This window comes from Tiliqua scincoides, chromosome 6, assembly GCF_035046505.1.
Source record: "Tiliqua scincoides isolate rTilSci1 chromosome 6, rTilSci1.hap2, whole genome shotgun sequence".
Lineage (NCBI taxonomy): Eukaryota > Metazoa > Chordata > Lepidosauria > Squamata > Scincidae > Tiliqua > Tiliqua scincoides.
In genome coordinates, this window is record NC_089826.1 from 54,134,617 (window position 1) to 54,150,432 (window position 15,816).

The window sequence follows — 15,816 nt, forward strand, 5'->3', positions numbered from 1 at the left end:
CTCCATTGAAGACAGTGGGGCTTACTTCTGAGCAGAGATGCCTAGATTAGGCTGCCATCCTATGCACCCTTTCCCGAGAGTAAGCTGCATTGAAGACAATGGGACTTACTTCTGAGTAAGCATGCATAGGATTGGGTTGCCATCCTGTGCATCCTTTCCTGAGAGTAAGCTCCACTGAAGACAGTGGGACTTACTTCTGAGTAGAGATGCCTAGATTAGATTACCATCCTATGCCCCATTTCCCGAGAGTAAGCTCCATTGAAGAAAGTGACGCTTACTTCTGAGTAAGGAAGGCATCCTACGGCCCCTTCCTGGGAGTCAGCCCCACTGACTGTACGGGACTGACTTTGGGTAGACGGCACAGGCTTGTGGGGGCAGAGAGGCGGCTGCGAGGAGGAGGCGGGGACGATTGCCGGGGAGCGGGAGAGAGGCAGGGCTCGGCGCGGCGCCAGGCGCCTTCCTGCGAAAGGAGAGGCGGCGGCGGTGCTGTGGCGGTGGAAGGAGGAGTGAGGAAGGCGGGGAGGGGACGCGCATTGCTCGGCACAAGTGAGGAGGAGCGGCGGGCTGGCGGCCCGAGGCGAGGATGCGGCTGAAGCTGGGCTTCCTCCTGCGCGCGGTGCTGCTGCTCGGCTCCTTCCTGGGGCTGCTGCTGCTCTGGTCGTCGCTCTCGCCCCGCGCCGAGGAGCCCAGCCCGCTGGGCAGGACGCGGGTAAGTCGCGGGGGGAAGGAGAGTACGCGGAGCGCGGACTCTGAGGCGGCGGCGGGGCCCGAGCGCTCGCTCTCTCCCGCCTCGGGCCAGGAGGGGCGGCTTCGTCGGCGCTGCTGTCACTGCCTGGGCTGCGGCCTGTGGCGCTGGCGAGGCCTGGCAGGGGACGGGGAGCGGGTAGGAGGGGCGCCCCCTCGCTGGCTGAGGGGCAGTGCCCGCCGTGGCTCCCAGCGGTCCCCTCAGGAGCGCCGCCTGCTGCCTGCCTGCCCGCCCTGTGAGGGACGGCGCCTTCAGGAGCCCCTGGAGGGCATGGGGGGAGCAGCAGCCCTGGCTGGGGTTCCACCCCTCCCCCACACACCCCTCCCCACACGCCCCTTGTCGTCGTGTGCTGTTTCTGGGGAGGGGCACGTGTGTCCCTAGAGGGCTGTACCCTCATCCTATCTTGAGGTCTCTGTCAGCCCCATCCCATCCACACTTTCCTGGCAGTAAGCCCCATTGACTCTAATGGGACTGGCTTCTGAGTAGGCATGCATAGGATCAGACTCTCACAGCCCACTCCTATGTGTGTCTACTCAGATGTAAGTCCCATTAGAGTCAATGGGGCTTCCTCCCAGGAAAGTGTGGATAGGATTGAGGTGTCAGACTGCAATCCTATCCACACTTCCCTGGGAGTAAGCCCCATTGACTCTAATGGGACTTACTTCCAAGCAGACATGCATCGGATTGGGCTCTGTGCCATTTGTGTTATGGGCAAATACAGGTGTGTATGTTTAATGAAGGCATTTCTGCCCAACGTTGCATATATGCAACAGGGACCAAATGTGTACACCTGTGGGCTGGCAGAAAGGGTTTAAATTAATAAAATTAAGCCATTTCTGCCCAATCTTGCATATATGCAACAGGGACCAAATGTGTACACATGTGGGTCAGGCAAAAATGGGTTAATAATTCAGGCTTCTTTATTGCCCATGGCTATATGTAATACCACATCACCATACCTCCTCACCAAGCCTTGGAAGGATATTGGGAAGACAATCTGTGAAATCTTATGCATGGATTTGCATACTTTGTCCAATGGGTTTTACACCCAGGTAAATGCACATAGAAGTGAAACCTTTGACCTCCCTGATGTGAGCTCACATTTAACTGTGACAGCAGGCGAACAAGAAAAGCTTACCCACACCTTGTTGCACCAATACAGCTCTCATTTAAACCAGGTCACCTTGCCTGTTTGTGCACTTTTAGCATGCCGGGGACCATAGTCTAGCAGATGGTGTGTTGGTGTGTGAACATTGCACAGCTGCAGTCCAACTCTAAGCATGTTTGGTTAATAGTGTGTCCAACTAAGTTCAAAGGGTCTTCCTTCCAAATAAATATATATAGGATTGCAGCCATAGTGGCTGATAGTCTCAAATGAGACACCAAAAATGTGCATTCCTGCGAGGTAAGTTCTTGTCTGTCTGACATCATATGTAAATTGGACCTGAGTAAAACACGTTAAAAAGTAATTTTGAGTATGATTATTAGATGGGAAATCCCTTTGTTAAGACTCACTTTTTAAAAACTTGTCCTGCTGTTCTACCTTTTATAACAGTGTGATGCACATAAATTCAGCAGGTGAAGCTCTTTCTAGCACTTCTCTCCAAACCAGGAAAAACTGTTCACTGTTCTTCACTGTTCTTTTTTTTTGTGAGTCAGGCTGCTGCTAAAGGCATAGGAGGAGGGTTGGCAAAAAATGACAGCAACCTTTCCTAAAGGTCAGGGAAGTTGGCAAAGGTTGCAGATATTGTGAGAGTGCATTGTGTAGTTGGAGAAAATGTAGATGGTTTCTTCTGGAACAAAATAGAATAGGAAGCATTCATGTATGCTCTCTTTCTGTACTTCCTTAACCATTTATACACAGGTTGGTCCCTGTTGTGCATATACAACATTGGGCAGAAATGGCTAACTGTGTGTGGCTATTTCCACATCAGCTGGATTTATCCACGTTCATGTTAGTTACTAGGTGGCAGTGTGTTTTTATTTTTAAATGTAATGGCAAGGCTGTGATGCAGGCACACACAGTCAACATAATTAACAGAACATTTAACCGCTAATGGTATATATACACTCTGATATGTATCTCATCAGCCTGGGGGGTGGCTTTTGATACGATCTACCACCTCTGGAATTTGTTCCCTCTGGAAACAGGTATAAGCCCAATTGTAGAAAGTAGTGTTTAAACAATGTTGCTGCTTGTAGCTCAGCTTTCTGTGATTGACTTAATTCTTTGCTAACTAAATAGTTTCTTAAGAAATTAAACGAGATTTAAAACTGCTGCCTTGTGTTTAAATGAGTCTAATGTCTCAATTAAGACTTGTATTTTACTGTGTGTTAAAAACTAGAACAGAAACAGGCAAATTGTTGAGTTACTGAAAATCACCTAAAATGAGTCACTGCAGCTAATTTTAATAACATATATGCACGTAATAAATACAACATTTACAGTAGTTTAGGAGCAACCATATTATCTGTGTCTTTCTGGTGCCTCATGAACCAGAATGCTTTGACAAAATAGCCATTTCATTTTTAACGAACAGTTTATTTTCTCTCTGAAATGTCAGGAATAGTAAGTTCCTTTCCATGAACTGAATATTCCAGCTGCTTTGGGTAATGAAGAGGCTTGGTATTGCTGAGTCCCTATGTTAATGATCACAAGGCAACTTTGCACTGAAGATGAGGGTGACACAAGAAGCTTATCGAAGTACAAGTAAAATACCGTAATCCAAAAACATATCTTGTTTTATAAGTTTTTTTTTTAAACAGAGAGGCATTTTTTGGTTTTTGGTTACAGCAGTGTTATTCAAACTGTGAGGCGCGGCTCTTTAGGGAGGCGCCAGGAACTCAAAGGGGAGGTGCAGGATGTCCTCTCGCAGAGATACAGTCACACCCCTGAGCAGAATACGAGCCCACCTGCTGCGCTTTTTTTAAAGCAGAAGAAATGGGAGTTGAAAGCAGAACAGGAGTTTAAAGCAGAAGAAATGCCCCGCCCTCTTCTCCCTCCACTCCAAGGCTGCAGCCTTAGTGTTCTCTGCATGTTGTTTCCAAAGCTCTTGGACTCTAACCCCCATCTGTCAAGTGCCAAGCATGCTCAGCTTGCAGTCCTTAACCCTAGCTGATCCTTGGGCAGGAGGTCTGGTCTAGAGGGTAGAGCCTCCGTCTGCCTGAGGATAACATCCACAAGGTCGCCAGTTCGAGGCCATCGTGCGACCTTGAAGCAGCTGACAAGCTGAAGCCGAGCTATTCCATCTGCTCTGAGCGTGGGAGGATGGAGGCCAGAATGTGAAGCCAGATCGGAATGAAACACCTGAATGTAGTGGTTCTTGAAAGAAAGAACCTTCTTTCAATTGTAAAAATCCCTATTTAATAAGAGATTTAAATAAGCCTGCCTATGTAAACCGCCTTGAATAAAGTCTTGAATAAAGACCAAGAAAGGCGGTATATAAATACTTGTTGTTGTTGTTGTTGTTATTGTCTGGTTGGTTCCTAGTTCCCAGCCTGGGATCGCTTCTCATCAAAGTGAAATCTCTCTTTTCAACCCCTCTCCCTCTTCCACTCCCCCCTTTTGATCTCCAAACCTTCCTGCTTTCCTTCCCCTCCCAAATAAAACGCTTCCTATTTTACCAGTCATCAGGACTTTAAAGTTGCTTCCATGCAGTTGGCAAAGGGGGGAGGGGAGAGACAAGCACACACTTTACTTGGCCAGGAGCAAAAAAAGGGTACTGTTTTTATTTATTAATCTTGTTGTTTGACTGAAGAGGAGAGGCTGTATTTTTAAAGTGATGAATCTTGCTATTTGAAGGGAATACATTGATGAAGTGATTGCCAGCCCAATCCTATGCACACTTTCCTGGGAGTAAGCCACATTGACTCTAATGGGACTTCTGAGTAGACATGCATAGGCTTGAGCTGTGCATCTCCGAGTATAGGAGACAAATCAGCTTCCTAACCAAAACCTTATCAGCTCTGATATATTTTCATGGTCTACTTTTGTTTTCCCCACCAGCTGCTAGAAAAATGTAATTTCATTAAATTAATAAAGGGTTCAATCCTATCCAAGGAGAATGGGAGAAATGACTGGTTGGATTGGGATCCACAGAGGTGTGTGTGTGTGTGTGTAATGTTGATCAGACTGGTTGTTCACAAAGTTCATTTGATAAAACAATTCTATTGGTATGCTTACAAAGTTTAAAAAAATGAGTCCTCCTAAACCAGACAAAATCTACCGACTCCAGCATCCTGTCTCCAACAGTGATCAGCAGCTGATCATTTATAAAGCATGTATATTGCTGTGTATTAATAATATATTTTTAAGATCTGCATTTAATTAATGATATGATTAATATAATTAATATCAATATAGTTAATATATATTTAATATTTATTATATTATAATGTAATATAATATTACACTTAATATAATTAATATGGTTAATATTTCTGGCCACTTCCTGTTTAATGATGTCACTTCCAGCCCACAGGAACATGATGGGGATTAATTGCCAACAGCCATGGGGTCAAGGGAGCCATTGGCTGGAAAAGTTTGAGTACCACTGAGCTACAACAATGAGGACTACAAATGTATGTTTTAAGAACGTTATCGCATTAAGCCTGGAGTTTTTCATGTGATTAGCAATTTCAATATATTTTAGCTACTGTATTGTTCTCTCATATAGAAGAGTGAGGAGACAGTTGGATGACCAATTCCTTTTTACAGAGAGGTATCTTCCTCTACCACTTGTTACTAGAATAAGAATTGCTTCATTCCTTCCTACTTTGCTCTGCCCATCATAATAGTCTGCTTCCTCACTTGAAAGCTCAAACTTGAAAGAATTTGGAGACATCCTTTCATGACATCACTGAACAAGATCTTCCTTAGGGTAAAAGGTTGTACAGTAGTGCTGTACATAGAATATCAAAATACACCCCATCTCTCAGTAATGACTGTTTCTACAGATACATATACTAAGTCCCCAAGATATGTATCTGTTCCATTCCAGAGGTTTGTCTGGAAATCAGAATGTACCTAAATCCATATAGCCAGCTCTTGCAAACCCAGTGATTTCACACCTGCTCAGAAACACCACAGAGGATGGGCTGTGTCTGTGCAAAAGTGGTCTCACTTCAGGTTCTCACTCTATTTGCCTCAATCTAATTGATCTGATGCTGAAGCAAGTGCAGAATTTTTTTCTACATAAAATGACACATGAAAATGTCCTGTACCATAGTTGTATATTGTCTCCTCTTTCTGAGTGCAACAATTTGAACATTATTAAAAGTAATCAAATCAGTTGACATTTTTCAGTGGCAGAATTCTGTTACCCCTTGTCACAATAAATCAGTGGCATTATGAATAATGGGTATGGATCTTGGAGAGAAATTTCTTTCTTCTATAAAAGTCAGTCCTATTTTAGGATTGTTTTAAAGTCTTTGTGGCTATTGCACAATCCATGATCTTTTAAGAGCTGCTGTGTTGTTTTTCCAGTGGTGAAGGTGCTGAAATCTAGGGATTTGAGATGTTGAATGTTCTGTAAAAATTGAGCATGCTGGGGATGTTCTCATAACATAAAGTTCTTTCTTTTGGAGCCCAATCCTACAACTTTCAAGTGCCAATGCAGCTTTGCCAGTGGGGCACACACTGCATCTGCCGTGGGAAGGCAGTCATGGAGGTCTCCTCAAGGTAAAGGAAGGTTGTTCCCTTACCATGGGCCTGCATTGCAGCTGAATCAGTGCTGGAAAGTTACATAGGATTCAGCCCTTAAAATCATCATATTTAGAATAAATACAATGCCCTGTTTTTGTTCTTACAACATGTTGATGATTGTAAGATTGCCACTTCATATGTAAACGTGCATGGTATAAGAAGAAAATATCATCCTTTTCTCATGCTTTTACCATGGGACCTATGTAATGGGGAGCAAAGCTTGAATTGCTTGAGATCTGTATGCTGCCTGTCCTGCGATTAAACTATAAGCAGTGGAACATGATAATAAAAGCCTGACCAGTTGTCAGTGTTATCAGCAGGAATAATCAGGAGTTTCTTCAGATAAATCCAAAGCAACATTATAGCTGCAATCCAATACAAAAGGATTTAGCAGAACACTAGATTGTGGATTCTGCTGGGTTGCAGACTATGTGTAAATAAGCATTCATTGCAACAAGACTATTTTCTAAAACAAATAGTTTAACAGTGAATTGTATGCTTTTGGGGTAGTGTGCCATGAAATTGATTTACACGTAGTTCACTGAAAAAATAACAACCTCACCAGTTTGTTGTACATATGGGCAGAGCACTGATTGTGGTGAGCAAGAGGTGCAATTCCATCCATGTATGGAAAAAGCTCTCTGCTGATATAAGAAATGAGAGGGAAGAGCAACCCTCAAACAAAGCCATAAATCACAACTTCTCGACACTTGGATGGGCTTGTGAAATTGTGGACAGCAGGGTTGTTTGAGAATTTCATCTTAAATGTATATTGCCAGCAGCTTGTAAAAATAGGATTCTGTGAGATCAGTCTAGGCCAAGGAAACAAATTTGCAGGTTTAACAACTCTGTGTACTTTTATAGAGAATTGCTGTAGATCAGAAACATTTTCTTTAATAAAGATTCGAAACAGGAGGTGGAAGAATTTCTCCATTGTGACTGGCTGTTGCAAGAGCAGCATACTTCATGCTGAGGTTTCAAGTAGGAAAGGTTTTTTAAGCATTGCAGGGTTGTTGTGAGGACAGACAAGAATAAAGCACCTTGTACATTAAGTGACTGTTACTGTTGATTTCTGATATATGCCACTAAAGACTTGTGGGAGACATTATTGGAGGAAACTGAAGGACATTATAGGAAACTCCATTCATGAATTCATACTAGGGACTCTTTCTTTCCCTAAGTGCAAAGCTGTGTTTGTATAATCTCATGGCATTTCCACTTTAAATAGTTATCAGGTTTTAAAAACAAGGATCTTTAGAAACGTGTGCTTATATAGTCCTTTTCTCTATATAGGAAGAGAAAAATCATGGTCTGTGCCAATTAATTGGGTGGAATGTCTTTTGATTAGAGTTTTGGTGAATACTTCTCATCTGCTTGCCTAGGCTTAGCAACAGAGAGGTTTTTACACTTTTGGAAAAGAATTGATTCTGTTTTTGTTGATGGTGTGCTACAAATGACTATTCTAGATATATGTGGACAGACGGGCTTGTAAACATTTTGGTTGACTAGTAGATTTTGTACACCTTTGCAAGGCTAGCATAAGGTACACTGGAAGTGTGATAGTATGTGCTAACATTATGCTCGTTGATACTACTTATTACAGAGCTGAAAATATAGCATTGTAATATTTTTTATATGTGTTGTATCCCCTCTAATTACATGCAGTATTCATTACATATGGTTTATAAAAGTGGTCTGTCAGCTACAAATTATTGAATCGTGAAGGAAGATAAACTTGAGGGAATAATAACACTGATAGTGAAACTCTAAAAGTGACTGCAAAGGATCCTTAAGTCTTTAACTTCAGCATCAAGACTGTAATAAATGAGCATTGGGTGAAAGCAGCAGGGCTACTGTTGTTTTTCCTTGAATGCACTCTTTTGTCTTCATCCAGGCAGTAAAAGCCATCTCAGGTCATTTGTGAGAAGTCTCATGTGAGGCCTTCTTCCAGTTCATATATGTTAAGAAAACAAACACCTGTAAGTACTGGTTTGAAATAGGAAGAAATGTTGGTGCATCCTTTCCTCATTAGCTAGAGGCTGCTTCCAAGATGACCTTCTTCTCTCTTGTGTAAAATATATTTAGCCATAGGAAATGGTAGTATATTACTGGAAAGATCTAGCATAGGATTGTCTGCTCAAATTTTAAGATTGGTTGAGTTGTTTTTGGAAAGTAAAGACCAGGGTCATGGTGGGCAGTTAGTTTTGCTGGAGGGGATGTTGGGGTTTCTGAGCCAGCACTCATGGACCTCTCATCAAGTCATCTTTACACATTGTTCTCCTCCCCTCTCAATACCCTTTGCTGCCTACAGTGAATCAGAAAATGGGAGGGAAATAGAAATGAGAGTGCAAGGAAGGGCAGTTATGTCATAAATTGCTAAAAACTGACTTTTAGTATAATGGAATGGAAATGACTGAAATGGAGATCTGGGCTCAAGGAATTCAAGGGGACCTGGGTTCCTGTGAGCCACAAAGCTCACTTGGGCCAGTCGCTTTCTTTTGGATTAAAAACCAGTGTTTCTCAAACTGTGGGTCGGGACCCACTAGGTGGGTCGTGAGCCAATTTCAGGTGGGTCCCCAATCATTTTAATATTTTAATTTTTAGTATATTAGACTTGATGCTACCATGTTATGTGACTGCATTTGGGGAAATGTTACAGATCTGTTCTTTTAACAGGCTACTGTGTATATGACAGTAAATGAGACTTACTCCTGGGTAAGTGTGGGTAGGATTACAGCCTAGGATTGTGAAAAATTTCCTGCTTGATGATGTCACTTCTAGTCATGAAATCACTTCCCCAGACAGGGGAAGGTCCTGACAGATTTTTGTTCTAAAAAGTGGGTCCCAGTGCGAAAAGTGTGAGAACCACTGGATCATTAACCTATCTCTCAGTCTTTTGCTGAGAATAATGTTGGTGTGGGAAATACTTGTAACCCTTCTCTTCCAGGCCCTTGAAAGAAGCATGGAATAAAAGTGACAATAATATTTTCATCTTTTGGTGGTGACTCTACCATTTGACAACATAAAAACCATGCTATTCATGGCTGTGGTTCAACGGACTGAGTGTGGTGTTTCATATTGAACGGACACTTTTCTGGTCCTCATTTCTATGTGGCACCTTATGTACATTCCCCCTCTCTACCCATAGCCAATCTTATAGGTTGGGGACCCCTCCAGGGTGAGACATGATGCATCACAAGGGGATGTAGCCAGCAGGGAAGATTGGAAACTTTCTGCATGTGCCCTGAACTGGTTTTTGCTTGCACAAGTAAACAAGCAAATTCTGGCCAACATTTATTATTTCTGTTAGCAGTTTATCATTGTTGATAATAGTTGCCAGGGCTTTTTTTTCTAATGGAACGCACCAGAACGGCGCTCTGGCACCTTTTTTATGCAGTCCCCCACAGATAGACTGCTGCTGCCCAAGGAGGCTCTGTTCTGGCCTTGGCGGCCAGGCGCTTCCCCTCAGCAGGACACGGTGCGCCTGCCCCGGTCTGAGGCTGCCCAAGAGCCACCGCCCTTCTCACCGTTGCGCCGTGGCTCCTTCGTGGCCCTGAGGCGAGACCCGGGCCTGGAGGCCGCCATGGTCCTCTCCGGGAGCGCTTAGCAACCAACGTGCGCCACCAATTGGCTCCTTGGTTGCCTTGGGCGGGGCTCCCAGCCTGGTCCCAGCTGCCCGACCGCAGAGGTAGGAAGGCGGCTAAACTCACCCCTCCGCTCTGGGTCATGGCCTGATCAAGGGCTTTCCCGGTGACATTTGGGCTAGGTCGAGACTGGTCCTGGCTGGCAGGTGGCAAAAGCCTGGAGAAGGTTGTTGTCCTTGGCACTGCTCCTGCTCGTCCCTGTGGCTGCTGGCTTATTTATCGATACACACACACACGGGAGACGTGTGGCATGAGCTGTCTCCTTCGGGGGGGCATGACGTGTGGCATGAGCAGTGTATGAGCCGTTTCCTTCAGGGGGGGGCTGGTGGATGTCTGGAGGGCTGGTTGGGTTGTTTGTATGTGTTTGGAGGTGTATGTTTGTATGTTCATGTATGTGTGTGTATACATATGTGTGTATGTTTGTGTGTGTGTGTATACATATATATGTACACGTATGTATATATGCAGGGCTTTTTTCTAATAGAAATAAAAATAAATAAAATAATAAATAAAAGATTAACAAGTTGTGAGTTCCTGCACTTTTTTTTTTTTTTTACAAAAAAAGCACTGATAGTTGCTGATAATAAATGATAAAATGTATAATGAAATCTGCTTCCGTTATAAACAAGTATGGCTATTGGAAGTGTAATTGAATTATTTATTAGCATTTTAAAATACTTGCAAAAGATCATGTCTTTTACAGAACTGGAAACTTGTCAGGCATGTGGACCGAAAACTGCATCAAAATGTGATCTTAGCACCAAGAATTTAAGCCTTTAAGGGTGCAGTCCTAACCCACTTTCCAGCACCAACATAAGGGCAATGCAGCTCTGAGGTAAGGAAACAAACATTCCCTTACTTTGAGGAGGCCTCTGTGAGTGCTCCCCAACTGCAGGATGCAGCACACATCTCATTGGCACAGCTATGCCATTGCTGGAAAGTGGGTTAGGATTTGGCTCTAATTCTGTTTGTTCTTTCTTAAATGTAAGGCTTCCATCAAGGAAAGCATCCTCAGTATTGCAACCTTAAGCACAGCTGCTGAACACAGTGAGACTTCTGCACAAACATGTCTATAATCAGACTGTGTGTATCTTTGTCAGAATTCTGGGAATTTGAATTTTTTTTTACCTACACTGAGGTATTTGTCTATTTCTAAAATGCTAATTTTGAAGGGCAACATCTTGTTGAGTTTGACCTTAGATGTTTTATGAGCACCTGTATATCACCTCAGCTGCTATCCTATACACACTTTCCTGAGAGTAAGTCCCATTGCACACAATGATACTTAACTCTTGAGTAGACGCATAGAATGCCAAACAGCTACTGCTGCATCAGGCAGCACCACCAAGGCTGCAGAGGTCTCCTTGGGGGGAAGGGGATTTACCCCAGGCCCCGTAAGTCCGCATCTGCTATTTTGCTGGCACAGACTTGAGAGACTCTGTATTTCAAACTGACGATGGAGGATAGGATATGGTGGAGCAGAGCTCTGCAGGTCCCACCCCCACCCACTTCTTCCCCCCACCCTTCCCTCCCCAGCCCCGTACTGCCTACTCCTCACCCCCCTCTAGTCCTGAAACTACTCACTGCTAGCCGGCACTGCTGGAGTGCCAGCCGGCCCGATGGTCAGCTCCATCGGGTCCCTCCTGATTCAGCTCTGATGGTCCCTCCTCTCCAGGTGCTGTGGATGTGCACATTTTGGCACATTTGCAGCACCTGGCACTGGAGCTCTGTGCAGTGCTGAGGAAGTATAGCATTGGGCCCTTAGAGAGCAGCCAGTGAACTTGCTCAAGTATAAGAAACATTTTTGAACTTCTTCAGATCCTTCAGAAAGAAGCTATTACTTTAACGGCAAGTCCAGCTACGTTCTGCTGCTGTTTAGTTTCTGGCTCTGTGAGATTTCCACTAGCATGTTAACAATAAAATCTGCAAAAATGAATCTTCAAATTGTCAGGCAGCTCTAGAACACGATGATGTTTTCTTTCCATAGCCACTATACAGGTGGAGCCTCTTTATCCATGGGGGTTCCCGGACCTCTCATGGATACTGAAGACGACTGATAATGAAATCTGTTATTTACACAGCCTGCCTTTGCTCCAAACATGATTGGAGCTTTGCTTCTGTTGCGTTTGGGAGGCTTTTTGAGCCTTAGAGAGGCTGTGTGCCACCTTGTGCATCCTCTCCAAGGCTCAGAATGGTCTCCAGAGCTATTTTCAGGTGATTTCTGATTTTATAAGAAGTTGCCCAAAAACCATTCCGGGGCCATTCTGAGCCTCAAAGAGGCTGTGCAAGGTGGTGTGTGACCTCTTCAGGACTCAGAAAGCCTCTCAGACATTATGAGAACAAGGTTCCGGTCATGTCTGGGGGAATATGTGGGGGGGGGGGCAAATCCATGATGCTGAATCTGCAGATAAAGAGGATTGGAAACCTATGTCCTAAATATATTCTCAACACATTAGATGTGCAAAGAAATCGATTTGCTGTCCTAGAGCTACATTATTTGAGGACTACTTAGATTAAAGTAAAATCTAAGATAGCCAGAAAAGCAGTTTCATCATTATTTTGTGTGCCATTTTGTTGGTTCAGGAAACGAAGACATGTTGTGTTCCCTTTTATGGCTGTGTTTCTGTTTTTTAAAGTAAGAATTTAGAGCAGCGCTCCCATAACACTTATCCCACATGTATTTGCGATTGTCACTATCATAGCTTTAGTATGCATGGTTAGTCAAAAGAACAGGTGAAAGGATTAACGTAAAATTCCTCTGAGTGTTATGAAGGGGATAGCAAAATGTGGAAAGTAAAAGGTCTTTTCTAATATTAGTGACATTTAGAATGTATATAGCATTTTTTCCTAAATGTTAAAGCACTTCATGTTGCCCAGTTAGTACATACAATTACCTTGTAAGGTAGGTTAGCATTATTATTACCCATATTCTAAATCGGGAACTGAGAATAAGGCTTGCTTGAGGCCATTTGATGAATTTATGACTGAGGTCAGATTTGAACTAGGTCAGGCTTTACATACTAGTAAAATGATAGCTCACAGTTCATTCCCTGAAACTTTCCCTTGGCCTGGTACCTAGTTAACTTATGAAAGTTTCTGTTTGCACTTGATAGACTGACCCTATTCATGTAGCAGAACAGGCTAAGCTGGTTCCACTTCAGTGGCTCCGTAAACCTTGTTTGGAATCTGGTAAAATAGGATACAGATCCTGTCACTTTTCATTAAGAACTGTCAGCTCAGTTCAGTAAATTTATGACTCACCAATGTACAGCAAGAGTTCTCTGGTTCCTTACCCTTGTAGTGTTGAGGTTTTGTGCAACATCTCTGCCTCTAAGGCTGGGGATCAAACTATTGACATGCTAGATTTTCTTAGACAGAATATGCTGAATTTAGCGCAATCTGTATTTGTGTAAAATCTTACTACATTTTAGATTGGTTAAAAGGAATATTTTTCAAAGGATATTGGCATCATTTAGGAAAAAAAATCCATGTTCACTTGATGCTGAGAGGAATAGGGATTCTACAGGCACCTGGCTGTTCTTTTGAGGTTGTTGCCAAGTGCCCATTTATTAGCTCTCTCGCATGTTATTTTTAAAATGTAAGACGATAGAATGATGAAATTCCAGAAAGCTTTTCACTCCCTTTCATGAGGCTTGTTTATAAAGCCTGCTTCTTGTTCAACTGAGTTTTCTGATTGAACTTTAAAATGAGTTTATACTTTAAAAAAAAAAAGTTTGCCATCAAGTTGAACGTCAAAGGTAGGAAGCAACTTTTTTTACAGTGAGATATCTGTTGATACTATATATTTAAAAAAACAGTAACTAATATTATAGACAGACTGTGAGCAGTTTGCCTTCTCATTTTTTATCTATGTAAGTTTCACAGATGGCTGTTTGTATGCAACCTCAGTTCTGTAATACTAGACATAAGAGGATTCCATTCTGTTCCTGAAAATCTCTGCCTTGATTGAGAGATGCTTAACAGTATTTTTGGTGATGTAAACAAGTTGTTTGACTATATAATGGAGGCAAAAATATGAAAGTTCTAGTGTTCTTATAGCACAAAACTATATTTCTAGAAGCTGTAAGAAAAAGGTGTCATAGAAAGGGATTTAAAATGTGGTAAACCTGATAGTACAGAGATTTGTGTAGTGTTGTCTGAGATATGATTTTCTCTGATTGGCTTGATTCAGTCTTGTTGTCTATCCTGCTTTTGAATCTTCATATGAAATGTACTGACCAAATCTGGCTAGTGTATTTCTCTTCTATGCACAGGTTATATGCTGGTTGACAGATAAAGAAAAAATTCCATGTCATTTGCCTTTTGACTGCTTCATCTAGTATGTCCACAAGCCCTATTCATAGGAACTATTTGAATACATAAGGTGCTTCTCTCTTCCCTTTCTACCACTTTCCAAATCTTGCTGTGGCAGAATGCTTCTCTCTTGACAAAAATAGGATATTTTTCAATTTCCTGTTTTTAAAATTGATTTTTGTAATGGCCAACAGCTAGACAATAAAGTGTATTGTGTTGACGTAAATATGAAATTTTCCCCTCTGAAAATTGTATTGATCTGCAGACCAGGAAAGTCAAGAACACATCTCAACTGTGACTGGCTTAAGAGTCAGTATCTTGTTAACTACCTGCTTGTTGCAGGAATCTCGTCTTGTAAAGAAAGAGACTTGATGCTTGGATCCATGAACAAATGCACCTAGGAATTCAGTTTGTGACCTGACTTATTAGTGAAGTGTCCCTTGTCATAGTGAGTCCTTAAACTGCAGGGCTCCCCACCCTGCCAGGTGTCCAACTATGGCTTATTTATTTTGTGCAATAGGACAAAATAAGAAATAAGTTTGTCCCTTCATCTGAATAACCTTGCTCTGGATTCTCTGTCACACTAGAGCAGTGATTTTCTGCCTTTTTCATCTCGGAACTCCATCAGTTTTTTAAGGATGTATTTTATCATTTAAAAAATGAGTGTTAAGATAAAGAAATAAACTGCATTAGCACAAGGTTACAAATAATAACACATCCAATCCAAACAACAGCTGACTGAATAATGACACTAGTTCTGCCCTCCCTTAAACTCCCTCAATGAGCCTACTAAGTAATGACCCTCTACCAAATTCCCATGGCACACCTGTGAACCATTTGCAGAACACTAATGTGGCGTAACACAGTGGTTGAAAATAACTGCACTAAAATGTGTCAAGGCAGTGCTTAGGAATTTCTTTATATATAAGGCAAACTATAGCCCTTGTGGTGTCATTATTAGTGTCCATCCTGATCCTTCACACAAATCTCCTTTTTAAAATGAGCTATAGGTAAGAATTTAGAAGCTGCTCCCTTACCATTATATAGGGCAGATTCTAGTTCCCAGTCTGGCCAGTAGAAAGCACAAAAGTACTGTATAAAATTTTAGGTAAAGGTCAAAATGAAATTGCAGGGCATCATATGGGCAAATGGATGTGTGAATCCATTCATTTGATGGGTAGGTCTTTGGATGTGTGAATATTGAATAATATGAGGTTTTGGTCTAGTTCAGGTGTAACTACATAATTATATAGCATTATATGAATGAACCTAAAGGAGCCGTGGGTTCACACACTTTTCCTGTCTTTCTTTTGCATGCATTAAAAGGAGGGTGGAAGGTTCTGCTTTCTTTTTTAAGCACAAACTATAGTTCCATGATATCTATAGACTTGGGAAACTAGCTGGTTCAC

General features: G+C 42.5%; 1 protein-coding gene across 2 annotated transcripts in view; it reads left to right on the forward strand.

Moving 5' to 3' along the window:
* The first annotated feature begins 498 nt into the window (after positions 1 to 498).
* Positions 499 to 15,816, forward strand: part of GALNT7 (polypeptide N-acetylgalactosaminyltransferase 7) — a 70,046-nt gene continuing 54,728 nt past the window's right edge. For both annotated transcript variants that reach the window (XM_066631915.1, XM_066631914.1), the window contains exon 1: positions 499 to 709. In XM_066631915.1, coding sequence (XP_066488012.1) covers positions 584 to 709 — 126 coding nt within the window. In that variant the 5' untranslated portion in view covers positions 499 to 583. The remainder of the gene's footprint in view (positions 710 to 15,816) is intronic.